The 23,606-nt window shown below is 56.6% G+C and overlaps 1 protein-coding gene across 3 annotated transcripts in view; it reads right to left on the bottom strand.

The window, feature by feature from the left end:
• Nucleotides 1–2,227: 2,227 nt before the first annotated feature.
• The window catches only part of LPCAT1 (lysophosphatidylcholine acyltransferase 1), a 39,243-nt gene continuing 17,864 nt past the window's right edge, over nucleotides 2,228–23,606 (bottom strand). The window contains exons 3-14 of one of the 3 annotated variants that reach the window (XR_012132053.1): nucleotides 20,898–21,112; nucleotides 19,326–19,438; nucleotides 18,118–18,178; nucleotides 17,760–17,818; nucleotides 16,094–16,128; nucleotides 14,851–14,905; nucleotides 13,833–13,915; nucleotides 10,403–10,528; nucleotides 9,636–9,789; nucleotides 7,490–7,628; nucleotides 5,847–5,988; nucleotides 2,228–4,460 (exon numbers count right to left, since the gene is read on the bottom strand). Coding sequence is in view for 2 of the 3 variants with exons in the window: in XM_037015510.2 (XP_036871405.1) it covers nucleotides 4,276–4,460; nucleotides 5,847–5,988; nucleotides 7,490–7,588; nucleotides 9,636–9,789; nucleotides 10,403–10,528; nucleotides 13,833–13,915; nucleotides 14,851–14,905; nucleotides 16,094–16,128; nucleotides 17,760–17,818; nucleotides 18,118–18,178; nucleotides 19,326–19,438; nucleotides 20,898–21,112 (1,327 nt within the window). In the remaining variant the exon portion in view is untranslated. The other 2 variants (XM_037015510.2, XM_037015511.2) reach the window with 2 other exon arrangements.

The following is a 23,606-nucleotide window of genomic DNA, read 5'->3' as shown; positions in this document are numbered from 1 at the left end:
GTCCCAGGCACCCTCCCCTCACGGGGCAGGTGATTTGTCCTCGTTTACTGCCCTTGCTGAGACTGGATTTGTCTTCCAGCGCCATCTGCGGAGTCACTGGCACTATTCCCCACCGCCTGCTCCACTGTGGAGGGATTTGCCTTAGCCAGGGACTCAGGGCTGCAGGCATACCCTCATTCTGCTTAACAAGCTCTTGGCAGCGACACCACCGGCCAGTGATGGAGGAGGAACTCTGTGGCCTCACTGGTGCCACTGCATGGCCCCTGTGTGGGTGCTGTCCCGGTGGTGGGGGGGAACATTCCAGGAAGGAGGTCTTTGAGCCATGGACCAGTACCTGGTGCTGCCCCACGCAGCAGGACACGTCTGTGACTGGGCCTGGGGGTGGCTCCTGTCACCCTCACCCCTGGGGCATTGCTGTCGGTGGCCGGGTTCTGGGCTGTCCCTGGCAGTGGGACCCCTCTTCTGCAGGGCAGGTGTCCCTGCTTATGGAGTTCAGCTGCCCCAGGGTCACTCTGGCCAATGAGATGGGGGTGGGGCTGATGGGTGTTTGCAAATGATTCACACTTAGCGCGGGTCCATCCGCTCCATCTTCCCAGGCCATTCATCAGGCCGCGTGCCGGAGAGGCTGTGCAGTCGGGTGGATGGCGAGGCAATGCCGGGCAGAGCAGCAGGTGACCTGCCTGGGACAGGTGACGAGCACACACCTTTGCTGACCCTGAGCCTGTGTCTCACCCTTGTCACCCAACCTGTGCCTGAGCCTGTCCGCACATCTGCAACTTCGCACTCTGCTGCCTTCAAGGTCTTGGGGGTCCCAGGACAGAGCGCCCCGCCCTGAGACACAGTTGGCCCAGTGCCGCACGCGCAGGTGGTCGGGCTCTCTGGGGCTCCCCTACCCCCAGGATGAGGCGGGCTGCCCATGCTAATGAAATGTGGAAGGGGGTAGAAGCTGAGCATGGGCTGCGGCCTCTCACCTGCTGCGGTGGGGCGGGGGACCTGCCCCCTGCCTGGAGCGTGTGTGCAGAGGGCACGCACATAAACTGCTTACTGTCTCCCGCTTCTCGGCCTCCCCCATTATTTTATCTAGGGGACATTTGTGAAGTTTGTGACGTAGGTCTTTCAGGTTAGAGAATGACACTCAGGTAGCTGGAATCAGCATCGCCTGGGGATGGACGTGAAGGCCGTGGGCTGCCACTTCATGGAGGACATAAGGGTCTGGGTGAGTGACTGCCCCATGCCGCTGGGAGGAGGCACACATGCCCAGAGCTCACACACTGGCACAGAGCTCAGAGGGCAGTGCTGGCTGCCCAGCCCACGGGCTCTCAGCGCCCACCTCCGGCTGGGGCTTCCCTGACGCAGTGTCTGGTTGGGCTGGTGGGGGTGCAGTGGGAGCCCGGCAGAGGAGGGCTGGTGGCTTCTGGGGCACCTTCGCTTCCCCGGCTTGCTTGGCACAGCCTGCTTCCTATCCAGAATGCGGCGGGTGTCCCTGCAAAGCCACTCCTCCCGCTGCCCAGCGCAGCGGGTCCTTCTGTCTGGGAAGCTGGGTCCAGCTCTGAGCATGAAACACCCAGATCCTCTCTGCTTTAGCCTTTTACATGAAATACTTAAATTTAGCCAACTTCAAAGGCAATACCCATTTATTATGTTAAAAGGGCAACCATCACGGAAGCACAAAGAAATTGAAAACCTGTTTCATGAAAATGTCATTTTGGTTCCCACCCTTCCCTCCCACTGGGGGCGTCAGACCACCCTCGCCCCGTGGGTCCCTGCCTGGTGTGGTGGACAATCATCACCTACCATTTGACCCTCGGAGCCAATGGCTACATAACCTAGACTTTTTCATTGCAGTTTTTGGTATGGTAATACATCAGCTGTTTCTTTTATTTCTATTTCTAAATCTTTCACTGACTTTAACAGGACTGAACGCAAGATCCGTCTCTCTCTGCTTGACGAGGCTTGTGTGTGGTGTATGTGTCTGAGAGGAAAACAGAAATCAGGATGCCAGGCAGGCAAACGGCCACACGAGTTTGCGTTCTGCACAATGCCAGGCACTGTCCATGTGACCCTGAACACCCCAGGCCTCCTCTGCAGTCCAGAAAGCTTTTCCTACAGAATTCCAGTTAATTTTCCAGGTGCACTAGAAAAGCACAAAGGGAAATCTCTTGATTGGCTCCCTTTATCAGCCCAAGAAATGCCTCTTGAATAAAACACACACAGCAGCCACACCCTGGAGTGCTGAGACTTTACATTTATTCATTCCACTGCAAAGCCAGAGTTGTCTGGGGAGCAGACACCACCGCTTGGCCCTCCCTTCCCTGCAGGGCCGCGTCCTGCACCTCACACAAGAGGGATTTAACTCCGGAACTATATACATTCACAGTTCTGAATGCCCGCTCACTCTAAGGTACTGTCAGAAAGAGAATCAGGAGAAACAAACGTCATCAAAGTCTGTTCATCAGGGACTTTCTCCTGAGAATGCACAGAGGCATCTCATTCAAAAGCCCCTTCATCCACAGACATGGAGGCCGGGAGCCCCCACCCAGGCCCCGCCCCCCAAATATCTTAGTCTGTTCACCTCCTTCATTGGCCATTTGTAGGTTTTTCTCTTCAAAATGCTCACACGCATTTTACAATCATGAGATTGGTCACCCTTAGCTCCTGAGCTGCCTCTGCCCGTGCTGGGTGTCCATGAGCCGGGAGCCTGGGAACCACCTGCAGCGGCCCCCATGAGCGGCGTGGCCGCACTGTGCACGCTGGGACAGGTTGGAATGTTCAGAGCTGACGTTAAGGGGTTTCTTTTGCTAAAATGTCTGTGGGTAGAAATGCACACCATGGATACCTCAGGAAGTCAGTGAACTTTTTCCCTGGTGGTCATGTTCTATGGAGATGCCCCAGATAGAAATCCCAATTCACCTTAGAAATTAAAAACAAAATTTTTCCCAAACAAATCCAGAGGCTGAGCCTGTGGTTACTGTGCTTTAAGGACAGCCTCATCATGTCCCATGGAAATGGTGAGGCAGCACAATCATACATACAGGTGACACCAAAATGCTTCCCGTGCCGGGGGCAGTGACCCCGCCCAACTCTGACAGGGACCCCACTGCACATTCTCCTTCCCATGGCGGAATGGATGCAGCGACGCGGGAGGCCACACTAGGCGGGGGCTGTCTGCACAAAGCTGTCACTGGACACCCTCGCTGTCCGCTCGCCTCCACAGGCTTCCCTCACAGCAGCTCCTCTGGCCTGGGGGCAGGTCCCCACACCTCGGCGCACGGAGTGGGCAGCGGCCTCCACCAGGACCTGCCTGCTCCGAGTTCTGCAGCCTGCTCGAGGCGCAGGAGCAAACGCTCAGCAAGAGGCCAGGGGCTTGCAGGCTGCCACCACCCAGCCCACCCCACCGGCCTTCGGCGCTTCAGTTGGCATTTATGCTACAGTGAAGTAGACCGTGTCACATTCAACAGAAATACGAAGCTGGTAATGCTTATAAAAAAGAGAGCAGGATTTGAAAAGCATTAAGGAAGCAGAAAAAGTGGTTCTGGGCTGTGTGCTTGTGATGGGCCCAAACAGGAGAAGGCCTAGTAGGGAGAGGCTGGGGAGAAATTTAAGTTAAAGCTCCAAACAGCCTCAGTCTATCAAAAAAAAGGGCCTATAAATAAATATCCTCTGACCCTCAAAGGAAAACTGAAGTAGAAAACGATTTTCTTTTTCTTAAAAAAATGCTGAATGTTTCCTGAAGTATCTAAATGAAGTTTATAAAATACTCATGAATTCCCACAAATATAGAAACATTTAAAAGTCACGGCTCTGCCAGGCTGTGACCTGAGGTCGGCAGTGGCTCTGTGCTGTGATCAAGGCAGACGACACGCCCATTTGTCACGCGGACGCCCCCCACCGTGAGGTGCCGAGAACTGACCACAAGGGGGATGTCAAGAAAAACTGTAATGGAAACTCAAAATCAAGATTCTCTGGGTGAAAACAAAGCAGTGCCTGGCACCCACCCAGGCTCTGGGTGGCAGGCCGCTCCTCAGAACCGGCCATGGGGAGGCCAGGCATGGGGTGGGCCCACGGGTGCCACTCCAGGCGCTCTGCACAGGGTGCCCCCCACGCTGGGCTCCTCACACAGGGGCGGTGAGGAGCTGTCCAGGTGTCTTAGCCCACGGCCTGGGATGGCAAACAACAGCCCACGGGGGCGCATGGCCAGACACGGTCCCAGCAACAGACTCAGCGCGGGGAGGCCCCAGAGCCGGTAGGGGCCTCCGCTCCCTGGGACCTTCCGTTCTAGTCCAGTTTCTTGCAAAAAGGCTTCCTCACGGTGTCTGGATTCTCAGGGCTGAAGTCAGCACAGAAGCCGTTGGGGCTCGGAGCTGGGGGAATCTGTGCGCAGCTCTCAGAGCGTGTGTGGTGGGGGTACAGATACTCCTCTGCGAAGTTGGGGCACATTTCCACAAACCTGTCGAAGTCGGCTGGAAAGACAAAGGCATCTGGGTCACAGGGCCCCTACCCGAGGCCTGCATAGGTGGCGACCTCGCTCCTGCCCGGGAGTCGGGGGCGCCCCAGGTTCCCTCTGTCGCACGTGACCGCTGTGAAGGCGAAGGGCAGGCGACCAAGCACTCTCAGCCCACTTTGCTTTGGGGAGACCCGTGGACATGTATTTGAACGCAAACTGGACAACACCTTTGATGTCCAGCATGTGTGAGGGACGTGCTGCCCACAAAAAGGAGCTGGTTTAGGGGTGGGATGGAGGGTCTACACGATGGCTGGGTGCTCCACCAGGTGCTACCGATGGACACATCTGTGCTGGGGACACCAGGCACGCATGGAGGGTCACCCTCTGCGTGGGTCATGGGGCCAGAGTGGCTTTGTGCCCGTGCATCCCCAGGTGGCCCTCGGACATGGTGCCAGACTGGAGTGCACCCTTGGGTTCCCGCTCAGGGTGCCTGAGGGCCTGGTGGTGCTCCGAGGCCCTGGTGCAGAGTGCACACTGGCGGCTGTGGGAAGATGGCCAGTGTCCCCAGGGGAGGTGGGGGTGGCTTTCCTGGGCAAGCTGCACCTGCCAGTGCTCACCACGCCTTCAACACCGGACTCCCTCTGGGATGCACTGCCTCTGTTAATGCGGGGATGCCTCCAAACCAACACCCCTCAACCGACACACACACCCCTAAACACACACACACCCAAACCAATACACCCCCAATCAACACACACACCTTAACACCCCCCCACCACATACTTGCTCATGTCTGACATTTGGATGCAGTTAAAAAAAAACATCCCAGTGAGACTTAGCCAGTAACCTTCCTGAGCAAACGCCTATGCTTTTCAGTGAGCAGAGGGGTGTTGCCCCGGGGTCCTGCTGGCCGTGGCCCTCCTCCTCGGCCTGTGCACGGGCGTTAGGTCTGCCTAAGGGGCTTGGCCAGCCCACACAGTGTGGCTACAAGTGACAGAGCCAAAGCTCCCAGGAGAGGAGACCCCCCCATGGTCAGTCCTGACGGGAGGCCCAGATACACGACTCCCCTGGGGTCCCCCGTTACAGACCCCAGGCTGCTGCAGCCCAGCCTCAGCGCATGCCGCCTGCATCCCTGGGTCAGCATCTATCACAGGGCTCCGAGCTTTACAGCCAGGCTTGAAATGTGGGGTCATTAATTGTCTGCAGAAATCAGATTTGAAAGCTCCAAGTCCATGTTTGCCAGGTTTCAGAAAGAGCCTTTCTCTGGAGAATTCTGTGCGGCACAGGATGATGGGAGCCTGCGGAGCCCAGGTGGGCAAGGCTCCGTCTGTGTCCCCCAACCTCCACACTGTGCACACACTCTTGTACAACTCGGCCACCCCCTGCTCCTGGGGCCACTCACCAAATGTGATCCTCCCCTTCTCCTCCTGGTCGATCACCTTGAAGAGGTCAGTCACGGGAAGTTCTGCCACCCCTAGGGCAGTCTTGAGGATGCTGGACAGGGCACCCTCATCGATGCTGCTGTCCTCCTGAGACCCATACATCTGCAGGGCAGGGGTGGCATCACCCACGTGCTCCCCGCCCCTGCCAGCCTGGGCGGCTTGCGGCATTCCCGGGTCTCTGGCAAGCCCTGACCTGAGGCTCCAGAGCCCCAGTGCCGGAACTCAGCCGCCAGCCATGCATGCGGAGCATAGAGCCTCCTGAGTGGGCACCCGCCCTCCCACCGGAGGCAGGACATTCGTCTGCCTGGGCGGGGATGGTGCCTGGGGCGTTGCCTGGCACACAGGGGGCATTCACAGCAAATGCTCAGCGACAGGAATGAGCTGCCACCTTGCTTGGCCTTTGGGGTGACCTGCTGGCCATGCCACTGTCCACGGCCTCTGCTGGTTTCTCTCAGGCGGCCGAGTGGTCACTGCAGGGGCAGTGGGTACTGCTAGTGAGAGCATGAGCCCTGGAGGGGGCTGTCTGTGAGACACTGGCAATGCGCACCCCGCCCCTTGAGGTGGGACCAGCAGTATGCATGGGGGCCCCACCCTGGCCCTGGTGCCCCTCCTTCTCGGCCTGGTTCACCTGCCCCTTGGGCCGGGGCATTGGCAGGCCGCCCAGCAGCACAATCCGTGCTCTGACATACAAGCCACGGGCCTCCTGCCATCACAGACTCTGCCAGGTGCCGTCAGAGGAGCTGCTGGGGGCCGATGAGAACAGGGCGCCGAAGGCAGAGCCCGCCAGGGGGCCGTGAGCCCTCAGGGCCTGGCCAGATGTGGGCAGGAGGAGGCCTCCCTAGACTGGGGCTACCGAGTGTTGACATTACCCAGCTAGTTCCCGGGGGGTGACCCACGTAAGCCACCTTGACCTGAGGGGTTTCCCAGCATTGTTGAGGAGAGGGCCTGTTGGGGTAGTGAGAAAAGGGGGTTCTCCAAGAAGTGAGAGGAAAGCAGCTTCCTGACTTATACATCAGGCTCCAGTGAGTCTGGCTAATGTGAGCTGTGGGAAGCGCCCCCTCGGAGACCCTGACACAGCTATGTCTCCAGGTGGGCGAAGTGGCCCAGCTCCTCCCCAGGTGACAGTGCCCTGGCGAAGCTCGGATTGAGGGTAGCCAGGTGACCCTGCAGGTGAGCTGGGACCCCACTGTGGGCCTTCCCCCACTCCCAGAATCCCTGCACCGGTACAGCCCAGCCCAGCTCTGGCTCTTCCTGTGGTCAACAGGCTGGCGCAGAGGCAGGGTTAGGAGAGCTGATGAGGCGTGGGGCGGGCAGACATGCCGCAGGACCTGGCACGTGGCGCTCACCAGCGCCGTCCAAGTGCCCTGGGACTCCCAGAGACCCTACTCCATGGCCTTCCTATGGATGTGGACTTCTGACTGTAGGAGGAAATTAATTCAGGGAGGTTTGGGGGCATTTTTACAAACAATGGCAAGTATAAGGTAATGTGCAAATAGCAGGCAAACGATAACTTACAGTATAATGAAACCGGAAAACCCACCACAGATCTGACCCGACTCATCTCCCTGTCCCTACAAACAACTCATGTGACTCCACGACTTGCCTTGAACGCCAGCTGGACGGTGTCTAGAGTCCGGGCCGGCCGGCAGACGACAGACAAGGCCACGACATACTCCCGCAGGTCTATCCTGCCACCTCCGCTCTGTGGAAGAGACGCTCTCAGGACGAGGCTCAGCAGTTTCCTGAGTGGGCGCAGGGTGGGTTTAATCCTGGCCTTTACAAGGGCTTTCAGTCTGTAAGACGTCATGTGACGTGTATCAAGAAGGCACATGACCTGACAACTGTCACCTGCTTTCCTTTCAGGAAAGCAAACCGGCCAATGGCAGGGCTCCAACGCGGCTGAGAACCTGGTCTGCTCAGCAGGGCAGTGGACTCAGCTGAGACGTGGTGCCGTTCACCCAGCTCCAGGCAGTGTGGACGCTGCTGGGCGCCTCAGGCAGGCTGGGGGTGCATGGGACAGGGTGCAAGCAGGCCACTGAGAGGGAGGGGCCAGTGGGCAGAGAGGAGCTGGGTGCAGGCAGGACTCCTGTCCAAGAGGAGGCGAGGGGGTGGGCGGAGGGAGGACTCTGGGTCATGGGGGTGACTCAGGGGAGGGATTTCTGGTGCACTGTCTGTCCCACCTGGGTGTCCTTTGAGGGGAAATGGCAGCCTTCCCTGCAATAGCCCCTGGCCCCAGGGGCGGGCCTGGGGGTTCCCCAGGGTGAGGAGGGGCCGGGGGGTTCCCCTGGGTGAGGTGGGGGCAGGAGGGGTCCACAGGGTGAGGCATGGGGTTTCCCCAGGGTGTGGCGGGGGCAGGGGGGGTTCCCCAGGGTGAGGCATGGGGGGAGATACCAGGGTGCAGGGTGAGGCAGGGGGATCCCCAGGGTGCATTAGGGGGCAGAGGGTACCCCAGGGTGAGGCACAGGGTCGACTGGGGGTCCAGGAGGGTGCTCAGGCCCAGGCAGCTGGGTTCACACAGGTGGTGCCTACAAGTTCCCGGTGTGGGAATGTGCCCGGCCCAGGGTGAGAAGCCCTCCCTGTGAGTGCAGGCCCCTCCCCAACCCCCCACCTGGTGTGCACGTGAATCAGCGGGACATGGAAACCAGCCACCCGCTCGCTGGGTGAGACATGTGGTGCTCAGCCAACACCTGCCAGTCATGCGTGGCCACAGGGCGCCCCGCCGTCCACATTCCCTGGCTCCTGTTCAAACCCCTGCTGCCCAAGCACCCAAGCAGCTGCAGCACAGCGGGGGCTGCACTGGCAGAAGGTGCAGGTCGACGCCACTGGGCCAGGGGTCTGGCTTCCCAACTGGGTGCGAGAGTGCAGGGACCAGCACAAGCACTGGCACGGGTGCCGCCAAGCAACGATCACATGACCCATGCGGAGGCCCTCAGGCGCCTGTTGCTTCCCCGCCACTCGCCTGACCCCTGATTCCTGGTTCTACAACAGGCAGACCGTGGTGCCCCTCGCTGCACACAGAGCACACTGCGGTGTCCATGGAACGTGCTGTGCTGTCCACACATTCACACTGTTCACATGGAACATGCTGTGTCTGCACAGAACACTGTGATTTACATAGAGCATGCCATACGTTCACACGGAACATGCTATCTGTCTGCACAGAACATGCCTGGCTGGAGCAGCCTTTCTCACACAGCTGCCGTTGGCCCAGCTTCTATGCACCGGGTCTGTTTTGGGATGCAGACACCAAGGCAGGCCAGGTGTGGCAGCCTGCCCCCGCACGCACTCTCCCACCCCAAGTCCCCCACACGCAGGGCTGCAGCAGTGTGAGGGCTGATCCCCACGCGGCCAGGCCATGCGTGCTGGTGGAGGGGTGGGGTGCTGTCCCGGGGCGCAGTCCTCACACACCACACAGAGGGCCGACAGCCATGGAGAAAGAGCCCCTGTGGAGAAAGACCAGCCAAGTGGGGTCTCTGGGGAAGGGGACACTGATACCAGCAGGCCTGTGAGCAGTCGCACTACAATTGTGTGATTATCAGCCACTGTTAACTTTAATGTCAGGTTTCTGTGTGTATCTGAAAGCATGAGAGACAGTACGCCCCATGGTGGGGGGTGGACTGCAGGATAGGCAGTGAGGGGGTTCCTTCTCTCCCCCAAAGCTGTCTCAGGAATGTTTACATTGCAGTGAAGACAGTTACTCCGAGGTCAGAGGTGGCACCACCAAGCCTCCCACCCAGAGCGGCGCTCACCTCATCGAACAGGGAGAACATGTCTCCCAGTGTGTCTGAAAGGGGGACTTCCAGGTAGGCCGCGAACTCCGGGAGGTCGATGGCATCCCCGTTCTTCCGTCTAGCACTTTCTGAGTATTTGTCCAGATCTTTTTTAAGTTTTTCTGGTTTTAGACTAAAAAAAGAGGGAAGGAATTTTTTCAGTAGAATTCCAGAATGCTAAAAATATCACTGATATTTACTGTTGTATTTAAGGACTCAAGAAAATATTAAAGTTATTTATATAGCAGGCAGTAAATCAGTTTTCAAGAAAAGGTGTTCTAATAATCTGAAGGCACACAAGGTACTCTGCTGAAGTGTCTACACGGGCATTTGTACCCCTGTAGATGTGTGGACCTGCACCCTCGGGTGGGCCAGTCTGTCAGCTGGGGAGGCACCCGTAGATGGCTGCTTCTGACTTTGAAGGGTTGGAAGACACTTCCATGAAGAATGAAGCTGACATTTGAAAAAAAAAAAAGCCCCACAAAAACCTGAGAACCAGCACGGTTTTCTCCTTGGTCTCCGGCTGGCCTTGGAGCTGGCTGCGCCCTCCAGGTGGGTCACAACAGTGCTCATGGGGACTCCGGGCCCGCGGGCAGCAGCTATGCAGGCTCCGCCAACCTTCCCCGCATCCGTGAGGGCCGTACTTGCCCTGCCACGTGCGCCAGGGCACTGATGCCCATCTGTGACGGCTTCGGGGGAGCATCATTTCTGGCCACCCACCCAAACAAGAAAATATAGGAACTCACCCCAGGCCCCTCACCAGCCTGGCAAATTCTAGAAGGCAGGTGTCCGTGGGGAGACGAAGCTGTCCTTCTGCCAGGGCCAGCTGGCAGTCCTCAAATGTGTAGTCGGTTATAGAGACACCTAGGGCGCTGCAGGAGAGAGGCAGGCACCCCCCGTCAGCCTGCCCCGCGTGGCTGCCCTACCGGCGGAGCTGCAGTGCTGGAGGGACACTCGGAGTGATGGCAGGCGTCGGCACGTGGCCTTAATAATAAGAGGCTCTGCAGGGCCCCTGCCTCGTGGACTCTACAGAACCAGCTTTGACGGCAGAAATCCACACGGCAGAGCCACCTGCCGACTCACATGCCCGTCTAGCTCAGACCGTGGTGGCATCCACACGGCACAGTGACTTGTCCATGAGAATGTGTACATTTGAAACGGTGACCCCTCCCACTGTGGGATGTAAGACCTCTACCTGCCTGGTAAATGATACATCTGCTGACATTTCCAGTTCGAATTCTGCACCCCCATAAAACTTACTTTAAACATTGAAAGGAGAAACTGGAAGAGAAAGTCATGAAAAGCACATTTTCCTAGAGTGGAATCGCCCATGGGGCACCACAGGAGGGGCAGTGGGGACCAAGCAGCTCTGCCTGGAAAAGCCCCCAGTGTGCCTGCTGGCACTCAGCCTGAGAAAGAACTTGAAGCAGCTACACGAGCTGTCGGATCACGAGAGCCGACGTCTAACATCCGAGAGCCGGACTAAGGACACGGTGCGTGAGGATGCCTGACGGGCGGGCAAATCCCTCCCACCCCCATTTTTCAGGACTCGTGTCCAGCTGTGAGTCGCCCCTCCGTCCCTTCGGCTCCTGTTGGCACAGCTGAGGCGGTCTCCGGCGATTGCAAAGGCGGGAGGCTGGGTGGTGGAAGCAGTGCCCTGAAGTCCGCCTTCCTGTGGGTAGACCTGGGGAGGGCCTAGGTGCAGGGTCACGCTGTAGACCCTGGCTGAACCCCTCTACACTCCCGCTGGGCCAAGAGCACTGGCGGAGGGAAGCTGGCCAGCCACGCTGCCAAGCCAGGAAAGCCATTCCCCCTGAGCAGAGGCCGGGAGGCCTGCCCCTGCCCCTGCCAGAGCTGGGGGTCTCCTGCCTGAGGGCTGTCGGGCCTGAGCAGGGTGAACGATGTGGAGGAAGGAGGGAGAGGAGACGGGCTTCCAGCAGCAGAGGTGTGGGCTCCTTGCCCTACCCTTAACCCGGGGCACCCTCCCCTGAGCCCTGTGGGTTGGGGGGGCATAGTTCTCATGCGCACCCACAGAATGCGGCCCCAGCATGCAGCAGCCTTAAGTGGAGCCACTGGGGGGGGGGCAAGTACTCGGAATGCAGGTGCACAGAAGGGTGATGTTTAAAGTCCATACTGAGCATGAAATATACACGCTGAACAGCGGACCACAAATTTCAATTATTGGCCTCACTGCCCATCTCCATAGGGCAACCGGATGCAAGCTCCCCCAGGCTTCTCAGTTAGCTCAGCATTATCGTGGTCTCTACCCTGCCAGGAAGCGAGCATGCGTGTGGTGCCTGAAACAAGAGGGCAAGGCCCCGTGGGGACTTAGTTCAGAAGTTCCACCTGTCCTTACAGATGGCCAGGAGTCGCTTTTAAAGTTGGCACCTCCCTCAAGTCAGTGGGGAAGTCAGGACTCAGAACTCAGCCAGATTTCAGGATGGATCACCTCTTCCTAAAGAGAATGTGGGGCAGCCACTGTGCAAGTACAGACACTCCCCTCCTTCCCCAACCCCACACACACTGGCTGGGCTTCTCATTTTGACAGTGGTTCCCCGTTGCCATGGTGATATTATGTCAATCCCCCAGGAGGGAAACAGTGACTTTTCGGACTTTCGTCCAGGCTGGTGAATTCCCTTGCAAACTGAGTGACAGTTCTTGGGGACAGAAGCCGAAACTGAAGAGGAGCATCTCCGACTATTCCACAGCGGGGATGGGGCCAGCTCGGGGCTGCCTGCCACACGCATGGGGGTCCTGGACATTCTCAGATGGGGCTGAGGACCGGGGAGGTGACGACCCCCTTCCGTGTCTCCCCACTTCTCCTGTACCTGGTGGGCCACGGCGGTGCCCTGGGGGTTACCTGCCCTTTTCTGGTTAACCCCCAGGGTGCCGTCTTGGCCCAGCAGGTACAGGAACATGTGAGGCTTCTCCATTAATATGGAGAGTTTCTTTAGGATGTACATTTAAAAAATTTTTAGTAGCTAATTTATTTGACGATGTACTAAAAAAATACACTAACTCACTGAGGCTGCAATTCTGTGGCTATTATTTATCAAGCGGTTTTATGGGTCACCAAGGGTACTGATTTCCCAGAAGTTGACAGTCCAGTGCATCCTGATGGCTGACTGCCCCATATGTGTCCTGGCATGTGATTCAGAGAGGGAGAAGGAATCTGAGGTGGGTGCCAGAGAGGAGACAGGGATTGTGCACTGGACCCTGTGCCCTGCACCTGGCCCCTGGAGGAGCATGTGGGCAAAACCAGAGCACACCGTTGAGTCTTAATTTACATTTGTGGAGGTCAGGTGTGTGACCGCTGTGCACAGTCACAGATGGCACAAGGCGGGGCCTGGGGTGTACACGGTGAGCAGAATGTGCAAAGCAGGGCCTTGGTGTACATAGGGAGGAGACCCACTTGACCTCAGAAGCCTGTCACAGCCCTCAAAGCCCTCCCAGCCCTGCAGGCCTCCCCACAGGTGACATGCTCTGTTAGAGCTGCTCCTGGCATCTCAGTGGCCAAACTCAGAGGCAGCCTGGGTTGGAGCCAGATGAGAGAAGAGAGAGGGAATGGGACGTGGAGGGAGGGAGGCAGGCAGGGGGGCAGGTGTGGGCCCCCTGGGGAATTATATGAAAGTAGGAGGGAAGACTGTCCCTAACAGCATGCATGCTCGTCCTGCAAGCAGCACAGTCATCTTAGAGGAGGACACGTATAAAGCCATGCTTAGCTCAGTGAGAGGAATAAAAGCAGTAATAAACATGCATGTGTTCACCGACAAGTGAGGCTTCAAGGATACCCCACATGGGTCCTGAAGTCTGCCAGGCCTCAATGCCTGTCTCCATTGGGGTGCCCGGACGCAGCACCCGGCAACTGAGGGCTACGGGCACACTCAAAATTTGTAAAATTATGTGATGGTTAACCATTTTCTAAATGTTGAATAAGTGGGAGTATCACCAAACAAGAACAGGAGACATGAGGCGAGCAGCCTGCACACCGTCACCTCGTCCTCACTGGCTTTGTAAAAACCCATTTTTCTAATGCTACAGGCTGTTTTCTCTGAGCAGTACTAAGGTGGAAGCCAGCAGGTGGAAAACAACAGTGGTGACACTTGGGGAACTGAAGGGGACCAGCGCCCCAGCGGACACCCCCAGATAGTCCCGGGAGGAGGGGCGCCCACTCACTCGGCCATCACGCGCCGCACGTTGCTGGCGTACAGCGCAGGGTCCTTCCTCTCCTCCTCGGAAGGGCTGTACACGGGCAGGAACTGAGCACACAGATAGGCGGTGTTACTTGTACAGTACCACGAGACACTCACCCTGCCTGCACCATCTTAAGTGACGGTCACAAGTGTGATCTGTCAATGCATCTCCCACTAGGACCATCACACAACTTTCACGTGGGCACACACACACACATGTGCAAAAACTCCACCTACTACCATTCCTTACCCAGAGTGTCTGTGCCCCCACCTGAGATGGAAGCTCCTGCTCGCTGGGGCATTTCTGTATTTCTAACTTTCCACAGTGGGAGTTTTTACATACAAAAGAATTAGTTGATCTTTGAACAACTTGGGGGTTAGGGGCACTGACATGCCCCATAGTAAAAAGCCACAAGTAACTTCTGACTCCCCCTAAAACTTTACTAATAGCCCACTATTGACCAGAAGCCTTACTGATACATAAATACTTGATAACACATATTAACACATATTTTGAACATGTGTTATATAAATCATACTCTTACATAAGCTAGAGAAAAAAAAAAGGCTTTTCAAATGTTGCAAATCTCCAAAAAATTTCCAATATATTTACTGAAAAAAGTCTGCATGTAAGTGGACCACACAAAGTTGAGTTGTTCAAAGGTCAACTGTACAACAGGGTATCTGTACAGACCCCAAAATAATATTGTATAATGTGGTGCCTGTGAAAACACAACACTGTCTGTGTAGGCAATGTAACACTGTAGAAAGCCCACAACTTTGTATCATATAGACAACAATGTACTGTTATACAACATTGTATCCATGCAAACAACAGAACATTTTATAACACTACATCTAAACAGACAATCCAGTGCTGTACACACTCTATCTGTCCAGACTCCAATGGACGCTGTACAACATGGCATCTACACAGACCCCGATCAACACCGAATTTACTTAGACCCCAGATGACATTGTATAACACTATCTATACAAACCTCAATTTCCACTTGATTGTGAAACTGACACAGCGTGAGCCACAGGATCTCCAGTCTTAAAAACAAAACACATCGATAGCACTGGTTAACAGATTCTCAGTTCATTTCAGTTAAATCACTTTCAGTTCTGGGACACAATCTCTGGACCCCCTTTCCCTGAAGAGGGCACTACTGGGAAGTTAATTCTCTTTCAGGAAGGGAGCTAAGCCTTCCTCTTCCTCAGCCTGACTCAGATCAGAACATAGCGACACGTGAGAAGGCTACCTCCACTAGGCAGTGGTCGGCACTGCTCCTATTAAGCACACCTATGCCTGCCGCTTGGATCTGCCCTGCAAGCCACCATTTCCCAAGTTTGTCCTCTAGCTTAGGAAACCTTGGTCAGCCTGACCCCAACTCCGCCTGGCCACCCCCTAGGCCCAGAGTGACACTGTCGCCACACCTGGCCCCCAGGTCCCTGGTGCCAGAACCAAACAGCCACTCTTGTGTTGCCGGAGCTGGAAACAGGGAGCCATGTGGAATCCCCTGCCCGTGGGCCCTTGCTCGTCCACCATGAATTGCCCTCTTCTCTCTCTGGATGTGCCCCACTTCTGTGTCATGGCCAGCCCCAAGTCCAGGCCTCTAGGACCCTGGAGGAGCCACTCCCCTGCCCTGCCCCCAGCTTCCACCTTGCCCCTTGCCACTGGCACTTCCCAGTCTGGCCTCAGCAATGCCAGTGCCACCATGTGGACTTGCAGCCCCTCATGGCACCTCTCAACACCGTGGCCAGGCCTGGAGAGGCCTGGAGGTCCTGGGAGGGCTCTGCCTGGCCTCACCACCCACTGGCCTCCAAACACCAGCTCAAACATCGGCACCCTGCAGGACTGTGTCCAGGAGCCTCCGTGCCTCCCCCTCACGGCCATGCCCAAGGAGGGCGGCCCCAGAATTCCCCTTTCTTTTCCAGGGGCCACCAGGCAGATGACTTGACGGGAACCCCAGAGCGGACAGGCTCAAGGCAGGTTCTGAAGTTCTCTGCCACCTTCCTGCTGGGGCTGGAGATGGTTAGTGCAGCCCCAGAGCCCGGGGGGCCAGAGCAGGCCAGCTGTGCACGTCTCGTCGTCACAGTGGGCTGAGCCCAAGGGCGCAGGCCCCTCACATGGGCTGTGGGCCAGTCTCTAATGTGCAGAAGTAATGGGCATGCAGGGCAGTCCCGAGAGTGGCCCTGGGCTCTCTGGGAGGACAGGGCAAAGCGGACGGTCTGACTTACGCTCCAGGTCCCTGCCACGTCCACGTGATAGTGTCCTGGGGGCAGGAGAGGCGCAGAATGAGTCAGGACTGCAGGCTGCGGGCCAGGAATCCCTGCGGGCACCCTGAAGACCCTTCCCCCCCACTGCCAGCCTGGCTGCCGGGCCCACCTTGACCAGGGGATGCGGACCTTCCTCCCAGGTCCCTTTGGGGGCAGGGGCCGGTGCTCACGGCCTGTAGGACCCCCAGACATGCTCACCTCTCCGCCCACAGCTCCGAGGCCATCAGTTCCAATGTCCACCTGAGATGCAGCCCCTGGCCCCTCCCCTTCCTGCTCCCCTTCCCCCAGTGTCCCTGGGGACTTCAGTCTGTGACATGGGGGCCTGTTCTGCCTCTGCTCTCAGACGTGCTCGAGAGGGCCTTGTGAGCAGGGCCTGTCACCGGCCACACAACGCTGTGCCAGCCTCACTCCACCCCACACACCCACCTCTACCCCACGAGTCCTAGCTGCACCCCCAGAGATGCTCACGGGTCAGCCCGGGGCCCAGGGAGAGCTGAGCAAACAGTGCAGGGGCCTCGCCTCGCCTCTGCTGTGTGCCCAGGGCCCCGGGGTACTGACGACTTCCATCCTCACTCCATAACACTGCCACCAAGTGGGGGACTCAGGTGACACACACCCTGTCTCCATCCTGACACCGGCCCCCATGTGGGCTTCCTCCTCCTGCAGTCCTTCCCCCCCAACACACTCTTCCTGGGAATTCTGGAAAGCCACCTGCCAGGGCACCCCCATCTTGCTGCCCCTTCTGTGCACATCTGTACCGGAACCCGGGAGCAAAGGAGTTCTCCTGTGACCATGCAGCTGACAGGCACAGAGCAGAGACCTCCTGCCTCCCTGCCAGGGGTGCCAGATGCCCGGGGAGCCCAGTAAAGGCACCTTGCTTCCAGTAAGTCTACAGAACTGAAAGAATGGAAAGCCTAGGATTTACACCAGCAGATCCTTATTTTCAGAAACTGCTGAGGAGCACCCTCTCCGGTTTCGGGTGTGTATTCTAAGGACAGCGTCTGTCGGCTCGTGCCTTGGCCACACCTGGGTGGCCCCTGTACACTGGTCGCTGACAGCATCCGTCCAGGACACCAGTGCACAGCTGCAGGCACAGGGGCCGGTGGCGAACCCTGGACCCTACAGGCCTGGCCTGGCAGCCGGTGGGCCAGGGGCCCTCCTGCTCCCAGTGGTCACGGTAACCCTGACACCAACAGGTCCAGCCTGTGTCAGGACCTGCAAGTCTCCTCTTTGCCGTTATGCTGACACGTAGTGACAGAGGGAGGTCCATGTACGGAACAATGTCCCCAAGTGTCCCCACCAGACACCCGCTCTGAAGCCTCTCTACTCCTGTCCCCTGAACTGAGGGGGGGTTTGTTTGTCAAGGTCACCTGGTGCTCCAACCCCAAATGCCCCTCCTTTAATTTTGCATTTAGAACTTAACTAGTCATCACTAGACTCCTATCCTGCTGCCTCCGGCCTTCTGGAACTTACATCTTAATTGTAAACTTCCCAGGAAGAGCTGCTGAGGACATGGGGGTGCGGGCCTCACACCAAAACGCCAGGACAGAACATGACAGAGGTCAGCGCCTCAGCGTCCATGAACACGGGGCCTTGTGCGCCAGCACGGGGTGGGGCGGAAACTCACCAGCTTGTTTGGGTACCGCAGCACCACAGGCTGGACAGGGACTCCCGGGATGAATGCCCCTGTGGAGAGAGGGACACGGCGCAGGTGCTCGGCCTGCCCTTGGCTGGCCCTGGAGCAGGACAAGCCTTCCCACCAAGCCTTCCCAGCCAACGGGCGTTTGGGGCCAGGCAGCTCTTCCCAACCTTGGTGTTGGCCCCGGCCTGACCCTGAGAAAACCCAGGGTGCACCGCCCAGCAGGGACCTATGACAGGGTGTCTCCCAGCCGAGAGGCCTTTGGTGGCAAAACTTGGGGGCCCTGGTGGCTGCGAGGGGCTCCCCTGTGCTCCCAAAGAGACAAGGAAACAAGAAAACTACACACCAGGCTTGAAGGTGATCAGGCACGTCCTATTGGTGCACGTTCCTTCTGGAAAGATCATTATCTGGGAATGGAAAAGAAAAGGTCAGCCTTAAGGGGACAAGTCCAGGGTTTACTGGTGCCAATTCTTGGTCTGGTTTCTTTACTGCTGACTTTATTTTGGTGCTTTAACTACGTTCAGTTGAAAATGGTAAGATACATTATAGAAGTGCACATCGAATTCCTAACTATGGATTTTATTAAAATCTGAAAAAAAAGTAACCAGAATGTGAGCAGCGGTGCGGTGCATGCCCCCTTAGACTGCAGGCCCTGTACACGGGTACGTACCTCGCCGCAGCCGCAAGGACGTAATGTGGGCCCAGCACAGGCGTCCCACAAGCCCTTGGGGACAAAGGCACTCGGGGGGGGCGCCCTTGGCTGAGGGAACACAGCCTTGGGCAGGGTGGCGAGGCCCACACGGAGGGCCAGCAACCCAAGACACCCCAGAATCCGCAGGACAGCAGCACCTGCCAGGCCTGCAATCACTCCCACTGACGCCTGGTAAGGAGATGCAAACTGAGCGTCCCCACGTGCTGGAAAATGTGGCCCTGAACAGAGGGGGCGACCTGTGCCTGTGGGGGTGGCAGCCAGGGTAATCTGGGAGTCATAGCCCCCAGGGACTGCCCATGGGCACTGGTGCCTGGATGCCACCCACCCAGGAAGCCCGCTGGGGTTTCCAGCTTCTCAACAAAGAGGACCAGAGTGCAGCAGGAGCCAGACGCCTGCTGATGTCAGGGGGCCACCACCCCACAGCCTGGGCACGCCTTGTCCATGCCGCATGGGCTCCAGATGCAGGCAGGCGGAGCTCAGTCCAGGTGTTCTAGGAGCAGGTGTGTGCACACTCCAGACCGATGGGCTAGCCAGACACGAGGCTGTGCTGCCTGGGGCAGGGGACCCAGCTCTTTCTGAGTTAGAACTCCCTGAAAGGTTCATTTTCAGTAAAGATGATTCGGGAACCTGAGAGGTGTGTGAGAAGTGCTTTACTTGTAAAATTTTGGGACCCAAAGTACCTGCTATTTAGCAGTCCTGGATTCACACACTCATCAGAAACAAAATGAAACAAAACAAATTCAGCCCCAAGAAAGGCAAATCCTGGCCCTTTAGTCCCCCAATCTCCAACCTCCAATTTCACATTTCAAAGTAATGTCCCCACACGGGAACAGGGCTGTCACCTGTGGCCACTTTCCATTTGACTGGGCCCGTCTTCTGATCTCCTCCACCGTCTTCCTGCGGGAGGCTTGGTCTGATCGGGACACGAACACTGGCCGTATGTACTTTATCAGAGCTGGAAGAGAAGGTGCGGCCCTCGTGTGGAGTGCGCTGCTCCTGCCACGGGAGGTGGGCAGGGACTCTGGGCTGTCCCTAGAGGGGCCCCACGGGCGCACCACGGAGTGGGCGGCAAGTCAGTGTCTGACCACGAGGGCACTGGCCAAGCCACCAAAGCTGCCAGTGAACAGAGAGAGCGTGCAGCCCTACACCTCACGGGCCAGCAAAGCTACCGAGTGTCAGAAGTCTGCTGAGTGCCTCCAGTCCCTGTGTTGACAGGGGATGGGGTGGGGGGGGCAGAGGCACAATGTATGAGAGCCTCTCAAATGTGCCACTTATTAGAAAGACAAAACAAAACCCAAGCAATATTCTCTACATAACTGTCGGATGAATGCTTGAACTCACGAGAACTCAGAGAATGTGGACAGAGTGGGGACCCTGGGCCGGTGGACCCCCTCAGCCCCTGCAGCTCACAAGGCTCCAGAAGCCCTGTGGATGTGCAGGGACATGTGCTCAGCATGACACACGGATGGCCAGGAAGGCTCAGACTAAAAGATGGAGAGGCTGGCGGGCCAGCGCGGAGCAGCGGGGCAAGGACTGGGGACAGGTGGGTGGTCCCTGGAGCCACTGGGTGTGAATGGGAGCAGGCAGAGGCCTGAGAGGTGCTCCTGATGGGCCCCACGTGAGCTGGTAGGGCATGGGCAAGAACTGCCACATGCGAAGGGGTCCTGTATGCAGCCCAGATTCCTCATGGGCTCCAGTAATGGCACAGTGGGCTCAGGGCCGCCCAAGAAAGAGTGCCCACATCTTGACCCTGGAACCTACGAATGTGGCCTTATTTGGACAAAGGGTCTGTGCAGACATAATTGGTAAAGGATTTGGAGAGGAGGTCTCGCTAGCGTGTCTGATGACCGGTGTCCTTATTAGACACGTGAGGAGGCCACGTGAGGACGGAGGAGGAGGCTGGAGCATGCCCCCAGGGCCGCCTGCACCCCCAGGAGCCGGATGTGGCAGGAAGGGCTCCCACCTGCCCCTGGGGTCCCCGGGCGCACGGACTTGGGCCCCCAGTATCACACTGCTGGCTCCAGACTGAGACAACATAAAGTTCTGTGGTTTAAGCCTCTGGTTGGCTAATTTGTTATGTGGTCTCGGGACACTTATGCATCTGGGTTGTGGTTCAGTTAACAATGGGTGAGGATGGAGTTAGTGAGCTGTTCCCAGACTTTTAGAACTCCTGCGTGACAAAGGAAATGTATTCTTTTTGGACAAAGCTTGAAGGACCTTGACATGTGATGATAGTTGAGGGCACTTGTGTGCTAATAAAAACAAAATTCACAATTAATGTATGGAGGGAACATCAAAGGAAAAAATCAGGGACACCAGGTGCCTATTTCATGTGGGTATAGCTGCACCAAGCAGCAGGCAGGGGCTCGCCGGGCGGCCTACTCCAGCGCGGGGGAGTGCGGGGGCTTACTCACTTCCCCATATCGGGATGTCTCTGCTTTCTGCCTTCATCACGATGGACGACATCGTCATGGTGACGGGGATGGCATCGAAGTAGGAGGAGTGTGGTGCCAGGGTGAGGATGGTGGCCTCGGTGGGCAGGGCCTGCCGGCCCTTCACAGCCACCCAGTGGAAGCCGCCGGCGAACCACATGATGCGCATGATGGCCTTGAGCAGGAAGTCCACCACCCTGCAGAAGAAGGTGCTGCGGTCAGACCGAGGCCCCATGTCCACCTGTACCTCCTTAGTGCAACACCAGGGTCATGGGGATGGACACTAGAGAGCCAGTGCTGACCTCTGCCAGGACGCTGGGCATGGTCCAGGCCAATCCCTGCTGCATGAGTGTTAATGAGACATGGAGGAGGAGAGAAGAGATGGACAAAAACTGGGGAGATCAAGTAAACATCAGACTAGGTCAACTGCATTTGCTTCCTATTTATAAAATATATATATATGACAATTTAGGTATTTAAATCTACACACTCTCATTCATAGTAATCTGTGACAAGCTACAAAATGGACCATTACTCAACACATCACTGAAACCCACGGAGGGGGTGGAGGGTGCGGTGAATGGCCCAGCAGGTCAACAATGGGCTGCACACACCTTAGTCCACAGGGAGAAGAGACCATTACAAGGGGCCACGTCTCCCTCAGCTACCGGGTCACATCGGAGATCAAATTGGGTGAAGCTGTCACATGAACCCAAGAGGCTAAACCCTACTGGACTTATTGGACTGATTTCCCAAGGGGCTTAAAAACCCTCTCAAGGTAATTCCAGAAGATGAGTCCCGGCAGATCCAAGCAGCAGCCAGTTGTGAGGAGTGCACAGAGCACGAAGCCCCCGAGGAGCCACCCTGAAAAGACCTGTTTGTTGGGAGGAGAACCACTGACAGGTACCATGCTGAGACCTGGGACCAAGTCTGCTGCTCTTTCTAGTGCTGGGTGTGACCATGCAGGCCTGCACTTCTGTTACTTGTTCAACTGCACATTTTTATATGTGCTTTTCTGCATACATGTTATTTTTCACAATAAAAACATGTACAAAAATTAAGGCCAATAATGCCACTAATGAATAAGAAGGAAGAAATAAGGCTCTGGTGGGGTGGGAGAAATGAGGCTGCAGGGGAGGCAGAAATGAGGCTGCAGTGGAGGCTGCCGTAGAAAAGGAACCAGTTTGGGGAAGGCAGGTTCAGAGGCAGGAGGGAGAGGAGGGCTGGGGGAAAGAGGGGATGAATCCCCATCTTTCTTTTGGAAACATGTCCCCCACCCCGAGGTCAGAAGGCAAGTGTACTGGAAGGAAATGCCATACCTGACAATTCTCTACAGCCCTGGGAGGAATTCTCTCCCTGGTCCAGCTACCTAGTGGGAAGGGCCGGCCTGCGGTATGGATGCTGGCCTCCAGCAAAGCCCTGCTCACTGTGCAATGTTGGGCCAACACCACTCGACATGGCAAAGGAGGCCAGCGCCAAGCTAGGTGCTATGGCTTCCCCAGGGAAACTGACTTAGGGGGCAGCTGTACAGACACAGGGAAGGGACCCATCCTTCACCCCACCCTGTGACTGCCATGCAGGTAGATACCTTAGCACTTGAGACATGCAGGCAGGACCTGCCACATAACAGAGAACAAACTGACCCAAGGAGACACCAGGTATAGGTGTCCTTAACATCAGAGAGGTGGCTGAAAGTCTACCCCACCCCCCCCATTTGCTCAGAAGAATGGGGTTCTGAAAGGTACAGAGCACAAGAAAAACAACACACTCTTGGAAATAAAATTCCCTCTGCAGAAATAACCAATTTATAGGAAAGGCTGGAAAGTGGTGGGAAGGAAATTTCCCAGAACACACAGGAAGAATGAGAGGAAGACAGAACTACAAGGTACAAAGAAAACAGTTATTTACAATTGAAGAAAGATAGATCTTTGCACCATGTCAAGGTGCAGAGCAAAATGATTGAAAAACAAGAGACCTATACAATTTCCTCTATGCTTTTTCAAATTTCCAAGGACAAAGAGAAGATTCCAAAACCTCACAAAGAATAGACAGGCCCCTCCAGAACCAACTCCATAGGTGTTACAGGGAGTCACATCTTCAAAGCTCTGAGAACAGCGACTTGGAACCTGCAGTTCTATACCCTGCCAAACTATCTACCCACACTGAGGGACAGATATGAAACGTGTCCGAGTTCTTCTTGCAGGTGCTCTTTCTGATACTCCAAAGTCTAGGACAGAATAAAGGAAAGACAAAAACAAGCAAAACCAGCCCCAGGAAATAAGACGTGCCCAAGGGAGCGGCAGAAAGGCGCTGCGTGCAGCAGAGCCCCACACCATGTGAAGGTGGGGCACCAGTGTGGGGGCTCGGGACCCTCTGGGAAGAGAGTGCAACCTGGGCAGCGGCAGTACGACCACGGGGTGGAGAATTTTGAGACTACACTCAGTTACTCTTCTATTTGTAACAGGCAAAATGAAATGCTGGAATTCTGTAGAAAAGAAAAAAATACAAGGTGATGTTCAAACACAAAGCAGGCTGACAGACACAGAACTTGGAGCACTCCCGGGCGTGAGGAAAGACACTCATGCCATGACATGAGTGCACGCTTCTGCACTGGGTGGCCCTGCCGGGCACACGTGTGCCAAGCACCCGGTCGGGGTCGGTCCACAGCGGACCCAGAGCTGCCCCCTCATT

Source organism: Manis javanica, chromosome 1, assembly GCF_040802235.1.
Source record: "Manis javanica isolate MJ-LG chromosome 1, MJ_LKY, whole genome shotgun sequence".
Taxonomy (NCBI): Eukaryota; Metazoa; Chordata; class Mammalia; order Pholidota; family Manidae; genus Manis; species Manis javanica.
Note: the sequence above shows the minus strand (reverse complement) of the source record. Positions and strands in the feature narration are given on the sequence as shown.